The sequence below is a fragment of the Marmota monax genome, unplaced genomic scaffold, assembly GCF_021218885.2.
Source record: "Marmota monax isolate L192 unplaced genomic scaffold, Marmota_monax_Labrador192_F-V1.1 WCK01_AAM20220418_F8-fsc00005, whole genome shotgun sequence".
NCBI lineage: Eukaryota > Metazoa > Chordata > Mammalia > Rodentia > Sciuridae > Marmota > Marmota monax.
In genome coordinates, this window is record NW_026692254.1 from 20584871 (window position 1) to 20597236 (window position 12366).

Genomic DNA, 12366 nt, shown 5'->3' on the forward strand with positions numbered 1-12366 from the left:
CCACCTCTTGAAGGTTCCACCCTGTCCACATCACCACATTGAGGACCAAGTATCCAGTATATGAACCCCTTGGGGACACAAACAAAATGTTAATCATAGTAGGGATCATGTCAAGATCTTGCCCTCTTGGAGTCCCAGTTGCATCTCTGGAAAATGGAGATCATAATCTATGCCCTAATCAGAGGATTAAACATTTTCATATATGCAAATTACCTGGGGTAGTCTAGTTTAGTCTACTTCCTAAACATAAGTCTCTTTCAAGAAGGCTAAGAGACAAAGAAGGAACAACCCTTTGTCTAGTTTAAAGGAACCAGGGTTAGTTTGAGTTTCAAAAGAAATGATCTTTCAGGACAAGTCTACTCATGTTGTCCTGAGTTGTAGGAAAGATCATCTGGCAGCTCTGTCTGCATCATGCTGACTTTATTTACACATCTCAGATTGAACCAGGGAATGTGGTGATAACACAGTTTAGCAAACACAACACCACACCGCATCTGTGGCTGCTGCTACTGAATTGCTTAGGAAGACCACAAACAATCCATTCAGAAAGACAGAACTGCTGTCACACACGTTTATATTTCCCTTAACATGGAAGCTTCTGATTATACAAGGACATTTGTAATAAAAATAGTGATAACCATGGGTGAGATTAAACAAATAAATAAGATAATTGTGGCTAAACATAGAGCTTTCCATTGATATATTTGAAAAGAATGGAATTCTACCTGTCATTACAAACCTCCAAAACTATAGAATCTAATGGCAAATTCATGTGATACAGGGCCAACTTTACAACCAAGCATGTACCACAAGCAGAAGCAGCAACAAAGGATACAATCTACCTAATCCAGAAATCAAATTTCATAAACTTTGCTTTTTCAAAAATACACTTTAAAGAATGTCACTGATTATAAGACAAGTAACAAGCTCCAATTCTAACTAAAATTTTATATGATATAAAGACAAATGCAAGAGCGTAATATTTAAACTGCTCATTTGTTTATGAAATGTCAAAAGCATTGAGGATTTTGACTAAGTTTTATAAGCAGCTGAATTAGGAACAATTAATGTGCCTGTGGTGTAACATAGCTGTTCGTTCTCTAAAAATAAACCAAAAACATAAAGAATAATTCAGAAGGCAACCCTTATTTTTTTTTCCTTAAGGTCTTGTTTCCTTTCCAGTGTCTCCAATGAGACACTGCAATAAACTAGCTTCGAGCCTCTGGGACAGAATTAACACCATCAAAATGAATTTACAACTGAGAATTAATTATATAAGCAGTATGTTACTTTAAATCTTTCCTGCATGTTCTGATTCAGGAAAAAAAAAAAAACTCTCATTTATCTATTAATTATCTAAGCAAAACCAGAGAGATATTCCTGAAAATTGACCCTGTCAGAAAAAAACCCTTTTGACATGCTTAAAAATTGAGTAGCGTTTGTCACAGGATATGCAGGATTCCCAAAAGAAATTGATGTAAAATTTTCTCTCACGATCCTCCCAGTAATTACAGCCACCAAGACTAAAGATACAAAAATACAACTTTACACAACAGGAATGTTTGGTCTGTTTCATTTCAGTGAATATTGAAAGCCTGGAATTTGAAAACTTGAAGAATTATAAACATTAGAAATAGTTTGAGTGGCATGTAACATGAAAAAAACTTCTGTGTCTGTCATAACAAAGAACAGGAAGCAACATTTATATATGAGATTAAAAATTATTCTTTAGGAATCCCAGCTTAATGCACTGGGAACTGTGTTTAGGATTTCTTCCCATGGGGCATTTTGTTGGCAGACAGACACACGTGTGGTGTCAACACCATGGTTCATGCTATTAAAGTGGGGGTGGGAAGAGAGAAATCTGTTCTCTTTCTGCAGAGTGCTTGTTTCTCAAGTAGCTCTCTTACTTTAGGAAATGTATATAAAGCAGAGTGTTTGGATTTGAATCAACATCATTTCTAAGGGCCTTTCCCCTGCTCTGGTCATTATGGAGCTTATATACTTTATGTAACACCGTTTTGGGCTTGCAATAGTAACCTCTGGTATCAAATAAAAGGATTAAAAAATTTTTAAAAAAATGAACACCACCAAGAGAAATAAATTCATTACAAAGAACTAAAAAATTGGTCACATTTTATAAATAAATATATATATCTTAGATTCTGGTATTCATTCAGTTCCTCTGAGCCAACTGACAGGATGCTGTGCCACCACAAGGTTAATAGAGCTGTTTTCTATAACTACAACTATTATAGACAAATACACAAAATGCAACAGTTGTTTCGTTTCTGTGTGCCTCCTTTAGCTTCCTCTCAGGTAGGAGAATAAAGCGGGTAGAAGGTAAAAATATTTACATCATCAAGAAATGCAAAACGTAATTCTCATTACCCTAAATGTGAATTTAAACACAGCTTCTGTTGGCACACCTGATTCCCCCAGCATTTCCTCTCCAATTCCCATCATCATTTACAAATCCTGATGAAAGTGTAGTAATCACACAGCAAGACTGTTATTGAGCATGACCATCTTGCTTATTATTGCAATCTCTGTCCTCACAGAGGCTTTGATAAGAGAAATCAATAAATATCAGCAACAATAATGTGGAAAAGGGAATGAATAAATTGATGATATGCTCCAGCATAATGATGTAGTACAGTGAAATATAAATAAGACTTAGGAAATAAGATCTGGGTTTAAATCTTGCGACTATCCTGGCTGAGAAATCCTGGACATGTTACTTAATTTCTCTTAACCTGAGTTTGTTCAATTGTGGATGGGAAAGATAATATCAAAAGTAATGACTTGAATACTCAAAGAGTTAAAGGGTATAAAAGCAGCTTGCAAATTTGGAACACTCTGAAAATACTAGTATTTTAATTAATCTCACTATTTAAATAATTCTTACATATCACAATTTTGTTTTAAATTAATACTTTTGTTTCATTCTTTTTCATTTATTACTTAATTTTTCATGAGGGAAAAATGTGCTTCCACCTTTCTGTTAATTATCTCCATAAATTTTATTTCACTTTTCTAATAATTTTCTTATAGTCTTGTTGATGATTGGTACTTAGATTGGGCCACATTGAAATAGAAAGTTCACAAGGAAAGACAAGAGGAACAGCTACTGTGCTCAGAAAAATTACTTGTGGATGATTGGGATACAATGTCTAGTGTATTCCACCCTAGCTTGACATAAAAACTTTAGGCAATGAGCACTTAAACACCATGATGCAGCACAGACTACTAAATATCAGAGCCTTATACTCAATTTTGTACATGTTAGTTAATAGAAAGATAAACAATTTATGCAATTACAGTCTGGTACATCTTACTTCACAAAATTTGAAAGTAAATACTAAGTACAGTCCTTACAGTAGACATGGCAGATAGTATCTACTAGTATTAGGAACAATAGTGTGATAATAAAAAGGATATTTTAAATATTCCCAAGGGCTAGGTTAGTATCATTTTTGCATTACTTCTAAAGGTAATAAAGTCAAACCCTTTTCAGAATGGATGTTTGAATTTTAAAAAAGAATGTGAGCAAGCTGACATGTCAAAGGAGTATAGGAACTGGGGAAGGCACCCTTTTCTCATTCAGAATGTCCACAAATTGAGAATTAAAAATTGGCTGGAACCCACTTATTATTAAAATCTTAGGACAGTATGGCCAAATGTTATCAATTAGATCACTTACCTAATAAAAACCATATGAAATAAAACTAAAAGGACTTATATCAGAATTTCCATTTACTTTAGTTCCCTAAATTTTATCCTTAAGCAGATCTTCTATAATAGGCCCTGTATGTGGGTTGTATATGCGCCAAAGGAGTGTGTGTGCACAGATACCCACATAGGCACATCTACAACTATTGTTAAACATCGAAAGTTACGTCCTGGATTTTGATTTTCTTACTATCACCATACTTCATCATCTTAAAGTAACACTGTTAATGGAAGAATTAACAAAAATCACTGATCAAACCCATTTACTGAGCTTTGGACATCTTTTAAGAAGGCAAGAAGAATAGTAAGCAAACCACTCTTATTACTAGATTGTAAGGTGTCTCCCATGAACAATAGTTTTCCTGAGTTAGGACAGTAGATTAACTTCTCCCTCTACAACAAAAGGATGAAAGCAATGAGCCTCAGTGGACCGAACAACCCCACTGAAAGTAGTGTGCAGGTTAATTTACAGAGAGAACTCCTGGGTACAGAGGCCATGGTCTTCTTCCTTGATGGCTCTGCCTGTGTAATGATAATGTCATTCAATAGATTGCTGGATTGTGAAATTCACAGTTTAAATGTGCTTAAGTTTTAATGATGACACCTAATTTGTGCAAATTGAAAATATAATGTACATTTGCATCTTTTCATTAGAAATTGTTCATCAATCAACAAAAATGCATTATGTTTCTTACCTTCTTCAAGGAAAACATCCATGTCTGCTTTTAAATCAATTACTGATATAAAAAGATGATTTTCTTTTTTCATAAACTTTATCAGAAAATTCTGACCTCATTGATGATCCTAAAAGGACAGATCATTCAAGTCCTATTTCTGTCAGCCTAGTTATAAATAAACCAACCCACAATGCAGGCATCAGAGTAGTTTCTTTCTGATAGCAATACACTGCTTTTTTTTTCTTTTTATTATATGCCCTATGATTCCTCTTTCCTGATGCTAATAGTAAATGCTGAAATATTCTAGGTAAGTGGTTGTTGAGCTGGAAAAAGAAAGAAACTCTTAATAGAAGTATTTATACCTTCAGCAATGAAAACAAGATATTATTGTCTTGCATGACCTTTCCTAAGTACAGGATACAACATTTTACACAATAGTTTCTTGGTTCATGCTTCAATTACTGACCTTTACTGTGTAGAAAATTAATGCAATTTTCATTGTAATCCATCCGTACAAATAAGGTCCACACGGAAGGATTCCACATATGGAATCTAATACAAATAGGAAATGTCAACTGATTGCTGTTGGCTGAACTTAGCCATTATCTGTTTGTTCTGGGGTCCCTTGCAAACTACACTTGCAACAAGCAATTTCTTACATGGGCCATCAGGTATAAGAAAGGAGGATTTCCTCTCTTTAAAGTTTAGCTTGTATGCTTCACTTCCTGAAAGCCAAAAATCTAGTTACCTGAAACTTCTATGCTCTCATTGAAAGTTCACGAAAGAAAAGGCAAAATTGTTCAGTCTAATCTGGTTTCTAATACAGATCACCACCAAGCACTTTTAACAATAAGAAGGAGCAAGAGGCTACAGTGATGTCATTTTGCAACAATCCCTGTTCCAGACAATAAAAGTATGACAGACCCCAGATCATGTCCTGGTCTGTGCATCCAAGACAGGCAGAAGATGAGAGTGCATTCATCTCCTGAGGAAGTTGGGCCAAGGGGCCCAGGCAGCCTTTCATCTTTCACAGTCATCTGTGATGGTATGTGGTGGGAAGGGGTGCTGGTAATTAAGGAGTGTCACTTTTAAGATGGATGGTTTGGGTAGAAAGGAGTTTCTCTCCTCTTCTGGTTCTGTAAGAAATGGCTGTGTGTTTATAATTTGTAAACAGTTCCTCTTGGCATGGGTGTGTTACAGTTCCCAGAAGCATAGTCTGTCACATCTAACACACAACAGAAGCCAGAAGGGCTCAGTGGAGAAGACCTCTCTGACAGTCCACTGTGGTGGGGAGTCGCCTAGTCACTGTGTATCCATGTCTACAATGAGCACATGTCAGTGGTGGAGGCTGCTGTATGTGGAGAAGAAGTGACACTTTGCACACCTGTAATAAAATAATAAACTTTGCATACTGTAATAAAAACATGTAAAGAATGAAATTGCCCTGGGGGGAGTGAGGAGAGCCCTGCTGCCACCCCTTCCCCTTTCACCGTGGGACAAATTGATGCTACTGTCATGAGCAGGGCCATGCTGGGATGGATGAACCCAGGCCAGGGTGCTGCCATTCACACTCTCTCCTCTGTCATCCTTGCCCAGAAAGACTTGAAGCACATTCACATAGCTCTGTCTGCAAACATCCAGGTAGTCTGAGGCAACTCAGTGGAAGATTAGACCTTGACAACCAATAATCTACACTTCATGGCCTAATTTTGTTGCTTGCCCTTTGCCAAACAATACTTTTCCATTCCTAGTCTTCTTGTTGGAAGCTCTTCTGCTTCAGGGGGGCCAAAGACATCTGGTCCAAATGATCTCTAAAGGGTGGGCAAGGCCTTATTCCTGGGGTGGCTCATTTAAATAGACTTGGTCAAATAGAAAAAAAAAATTTTTTCCTCTCTTTTGAGCTTTGGTTTATGAAAATTTAGAATTTTGCCTAGTGTGATATTGTGATATAATAAGAAATATATATTTGGTATTTGTTCCTGGCTCCTGGCCAGAGCTCCTAAAACTCTTGGAACTGCCTAAGTGATAAGAGTGGTAGGAGTATGTTTTGTTATATTTGGTTTTGTCTCCAGGTCCTGAAATAGCTGCAGATGTAGAAAGGTGAAAGGAGAATTTTTTTGTTGTTCATTAAAAAAAAAAATGTCCATCACACCTAAGTTTAAGTTAACGAGACAACACATTTTAAAATCCCCTAAAGATAGGGAGCTGGTTGCTAGAGGAATCCACCATGTGATTAGAGGATTGGAACTGAAAGGCCCATCTTTCCCAAACCACCTAGCCTCCAGAAAGAGGGGAAGAACTGGACATGGACTTAATTACAGTGGTCAGTGATTTAATCATCCATGCTGACTTAAGGAAGCCTCCAGAAAAACAACCAATAAAGTAAAAAAAAAAAAAAAAAAAACTATGTCAGGAGGCTTCTGTGCTGTTGAATATGTGCAGGAGCCAGGATCATGCAGTGCCTAGGAAGGGCAAGGAAGCACCACACCCCAGCCCCAATCTTCCTCTGTGTGTCTCTTCCTCTTCCAATTAGCTGTTCCTGAGTTGCATCTTTTACCACAAACCAGAAGTGTAAGTAAATGTTTTCTTGCATTTTATGAGCTATTCTAGCAAATTTTTAAACCCAAGGAAGGGGCTGTGGGAACCCATAATTTACAGCTGGCTGGCTGGTAGAAAAACTGTAGGCCCAGACTTGCAACTGGTACAGTGTATAGGTTTATAACTAATTCATTAATACTGGCTATTTTCTTTCACCAAGCATCCCTTCTGCACTTTAGCCAGGCAATGACAACTAATATTCAATGATGGTCACATGGTAAACCCTCCCATCAATGCATCAGGATGAAAGGTAAATCTGTGTAACCTCTAACCTGAAAAAGGAAGATTTCCTTTTTATAAATATTATACTTTATTATTTTGCTATTAACGATCTTCTCAGCACAACAAATACAACTTACTTTGTAACCCACCCCATTTGCCTTAAATGGGTGAAACCATCTGGTCCACTCAATTAATTTTCAGGCTCTTTGTGTCATGGAGCCAGTATCTTTGAATTAATTTCTATTCAATGGGCATTTATATTGCACACTTACTCTTAAGGTTCTCCCTTCTGCCCTTTCCTCTCCCAGAAGCCTCCTCCATTCTACCATCCCTGGCCCCATATACCCACAGGTTTTAGGGGACTGGAAGTCCATTAAGCTTGAAGCATCTCATTTGGCACTTCCCTTTTTTCATTTTATTCCAGAAGGTTTGTCTGAAAGTGTAATGACAACAAAAGCAGCAGATTTGAGAGATTCTCCCAGGAGAAGTAAAAGGACAGATGTACACAGACATATAGCTGAAAACGCTGCCAGCAACAGCTGGGGAACTGACAGGCTCGGAAGTGGGTGACCACCCCACAGCGCGCCAACGTGAACCTAAAGGAGCAGCAATTTCACTTGATTTCCTTTTGACTTCCCAGGCTACCTTTTATCTACAAAGGGGAGGGCTAACCTTGGCTTTCGTCCAGAGAGCAGCCTCCGATCGGTATGCTGTTTAGAACATTTCAGTTATTCCTGACGTTATATCCCCTTTGAATCTTATTATGTGAAATCTTAGGGCCCAAATATCGCACTATACCCATAAAGGTGTACAAATATTACCTGTCCATTGAAAAAAAAAATAGTATTTGTAAGACAGGAAAGGCAACTGCTACTTCTAATCCATTTGGGTAAAGAGTCAAATAGAGGATTGTAACTGTTCCATTTTTAATACAGGAGATCCTGGGGTTTTTAAAAAATATTTTAATATCATTGTATCATTTGATTTACAGTATTAAAGAACCAAAAAGACGCAACCTGGAGGGGCAAATCTGCTGCCCCCATTGGTGTCCCTGTTCAGCTGTTTCCTTAGAAGACTCACCCTCTCTTCTTCCTCTTCCTCCTCCTCCACGTCCGTGCTCTCCTGAAACAAAACCCCACAATTTGTTCATTAAGCCTCAACCATAATCATCCAAAGAGACTGAATCGCATACACATTTTAAATTTTGTCTACAGAATTCAAACATTAGTATTTTTAAAATTTATTACTAAAGTCTTGAAAATGCCATTTAAAAAATTGAGGGACACCACAGCAAGACCACAAATGATAGGCATCACCATCTCCATAGAACAATTAATGTTTAAAAAAAAAAGCTACAAGGAGAGCGCCCTTTGAAGGCATCCAGCTTCACAAATACATTGCTGACTTTCACTCTTCTGTAAACAGTTTCGTTCTCATTCTGACAATGAACCAACTGCTCTGTTAAGGCTGAGAATACCGTATTCCGTTTGTGCTGGGCTCATGGTTATAATGACTCCTCTTTCCCTTTGGGGTCATTATTGAAACATTAGACAGTAGAAAATGCATTTGTCTGAATATAATACATCTTAAGGATAGGTTACAGTTTCTATGTGGCTTTATTGTTTTCCTTGGGCTCTGAGGTTTGAAGAAGCAGGTCAGGGAAGAAAACCCAGGGCTCTGATGTGGACTCATCCACTTCAGCTCAGGTGCAAAATACGGTGCTGCCAATGGGCTCATTCAGATCTCTTTGGGAGTCTTGGCTATTTAATAGGTGAATTTTTAATCATATCACTATAGTGTCTAAAAACACACATAAATGCATACACAATCAAATGAATTAAACAACTCAGAAAGAAATGTTCAGTATTAAACAACTAATAATTAATATTAGGGTCAATTTTCAGCTTGAACACTTACCTGGTTGCTTAACTGTGCAAAGGTCAGGAGTACTATTTAGTATCACTCCAGCAGTTCAAAAAATTGGCAGTAGTATGCTAAGTTAAATGATTAGATCCAGAGTACTCTGCTATAGTACACAAAACCACTGAGTGGTCATCAAGAAATTTCTCCAGAGCTGGTACAGAATTCTCATGATCTTCAGCTGGCAGTATGGGACATTCACTGACCCTCTCAGGACCTAACCTGTTTACCATTGGCAGTAAACATGTTTCATGCAAGCTGATAGATAAGTAAGAATCTATGAAACTGGGTTATGAGAGGGAAAAGTGAGCGTAATTTGGGAAGTTGTAAGTCTTCAGCTTGAGTCACTGTCTAGCACATTTTCGATCTGTGACTTTAGGGAAAATGTTTTGCCACTCTGAACTGTAGTTTCAGCAAGCATAAAATGAAAAGAGTACCTCTTCCACCCTTATGCTTTACTATACAGATCAATGAATTTGAATGTTTTATATACAGAAAAGGCATTATATACACACTTAGATTCATACATATGCAAGTTTATTTACACACATGCATATGTACACACATGCACATATAGATACTACAAACACACATCATGCATGTTGTGGGCCAAATGAAATCTCATTAAACATTTTAAAAGTGTCAGTTGATCACATTTGTTATGACAGATGCTTTTCTGTTAATTTCCCTCATTTATATACCTCAGTAAAACACTGTCTTTCAATGGATCTAAACTTTAAACCCATTTATTTATTTGGTTTCATTATCTTATTGTTATAAATCTTACTATTATAAATCTGTCTATTGCATTAAATTATCAAAAATGAACAGAAAAGAATTTTGAAAGTGCCTGAGGTTTTACCTCTTACTACAATATGCATTTTCTCCACCTTCCCTCCATCCTAAATGAAACCAGAAATATCCCATAAACGTTCATGGTTTCAAAGACAAATTTTTTAAGTGAGAACGTAAGAAAACATATGTAACAGTGGTTAGCATTGAGTCTTGGGAAACCCCAGGTGTAAGTAATCACTTTCTAAAGGAAACGATCAAGTCGAAAACTTTGGGTTTCTGTTTTTTAAACCTGGTTCTTGATCAAGGAATAGCAAAATTCATCCTAAAGCTAGTCTATAAATACAAGTTTCTGCACACGGGAGCACAAAAATATTCTTTGGGCCTAGATGAGGGGAGCTGAGGCAGGAGAGTCAGAAAGGAAGCAAGATATGTATATGCTAAAGAGATGCCCAGGAGAAGGGCCCTTCTCTGGTCTTCCTTCTACATGACAGAAAATGAGAGAATTAAAAAAAAAAAAATTAAAACTAATTTGGTCACCTGAGAACAGAAGAATCTATGTCCACCTGCTTTTACTCTGATTGCCCTGGGAGTTGACAAGCTTCAGAGAATCCTCTGATTCTTCTGACCAAAGGAGAACATTGTGTGGGCTGCCCATATGGAAAGGTCTGAGTCAGCTCCCTGCAGTGTCCCACAAGACCTGAAGGGGGTCAGGAATCCACCAAAGGTTTTTCTCTAGTGGTTGAGGAAATTGTTCACAGGAACCTTATGGCGAACTGGATGGGTGCACACAAGTACTGCCCACATGAAAAAAAAGACCAGCAACAACAGGGCTCCAGTTATGCGGAGGTTGTAGGCTGAGACAGGAACACAGTTAATACAGCTGCTACCGAGGAAAGACAAAGACCTCCATTGCAAAATAGGTATGTGTGCAGGGATGCTCCCCAGTCCCAACCAAAACAGACTCAGGCAGTGATTCGGTGGTAGTTGTTGTTTCCTATTGTGAGCACATTTTCCACAAGTCACGTGCCAGAACTATGTCCATTTTTGCTCACCTGGCTGTCGTGCATGCTGCTCATTTTGCCTTTCATGGGTCTGATGAAATTGTAGACAAAGAGCAACAATAATGCCAGGGGGATCATGTACAGTTCAAAATTCCAGACTGTGACCAAAAATACCTGATAGGGAGACAAAGAACACAGGGTGACTGATAAAACAGTAGGAGCATAATCTTAAATCTTTACTCATTGACTTAAGATTAAACAATCTAGGAACATAAACAGGTGTAAACACACACAAGTTCACATGCAATTAACTCAGTTTTAGAAACAGTAGCAGAATAACAGCATAGAATGACTTGGCCAGTGAAAACACTGAAACAGACAAATACAGGGATCTCACCCTATTCTATATTTTGGCACCTAGATTTTAGTGTGCCTGAATTTAGGGAAAACAGTCTGGAAAAATCCAAGGTCACAAAAAGGCAGGCCATGGAACACATTCTACCCAACAGTGAAATTTATTTGACTAGAGAAAGCGATTACTTCTGAAATCCATCCCAAATATTTACAAATCCAAGTATTTCCAGACAAAAATCTTCAGATTTCCAAATATTCATTAAAATTCTGCTGATTTGGGGACTGTAGGGTTACAGGAAAATGACTAGTTAGCACTGTCTAGATCAGACAAAGCACACACTGCCATGCCCAAGTTCAATCAACTTATGGAATTCACATCCTCTACTGCAGAAGGAAAAGTGGGGTTTGAACACAAGGGCCAGTGCTTCAGTGGATGCAAGAGCCTGGATGCAGACAGGAAGAGCTCTGCCTTCAAGGAACACACTAATCAGGATGAACAGACTAGAACACCTGATGAGTGTCACAGGCAGCCAGAGTGAAATCCTGGGCAAGTTACTTCCAAACTTGAGCCTCACTTTCCTTTTTAAACTCACAGGTTGTCTAGTTGATGAGATAAGATAATTATTTTTATGAGCAGCCAGCAAGAAAAACTCACTTTGTGACCTATTAACTTAGAAAGGACAGTTACTGCCTCTTAAATATTAAATCTCCCCTTCCAATAGTAATATGGTTTTATTCCTGGATGCTTTTCTAACTTTTAAAAGAATTACTTTTATGTAGCTATTATGTATTTCTTGCTTGTTTTATTTTTGGAGGCTAGGTAAATAAAATCATTTCTTTCATAATATTTTTTGAAACTAGCCATGGTTAGCATATATAAGGTAATAATTTGAATAAATTAGTTTTTTTAGATTTGCCCCCTTGCTAAGTTTTCTTTATTGTTTCAAATGGCTTTCTATTTCATTCTTCTGGGGGTTTCTAAGATTATAGTCACAAACTATTGGACCAATATGGAATCTCTTCTGTTTTTACTAATATTCAAAACTTAATTTTTTCTTGTTTAAACT

At 37.4% G+C, this 12366-nt stretch overlaps 1 protein-coding gene across 8 annotated transcripts in view; it reads right to left on the reverse strand.

Moving 5' to 3' along the window:
* The window catches only part of Mctp2 (multiple C2 and transmembrane domain containing 2), a 223158-nt gene that overhangs the window by 28284 nt on the left and 182508 nt on the right, over nucleotides 1–12366 (reverse strand). For 7 of the 8 annotated variants that reach the window (XM_046436562.2, XM_046436552.2, XM_058576938.1 and 4 more), the window contains 2 exons: nucleotides 10997–11119; nucleotides 8310–8351 (listed from right to left, as the gene is read on the reverse strand). In XM_046436562.2, the coding sequence (XP_046292518.1) occupies nucleotides 8310–8351; nucleotides 10997–11119 (165 nt within the window). Of the gene's footprint in view, nucleotides 1–8309; nucleotides 8352–10996; nucleotides 11120–12366 lie in introns of those variants that run through there. The other variant, XM_046436573.2, reaches the window with a different exon arrangement.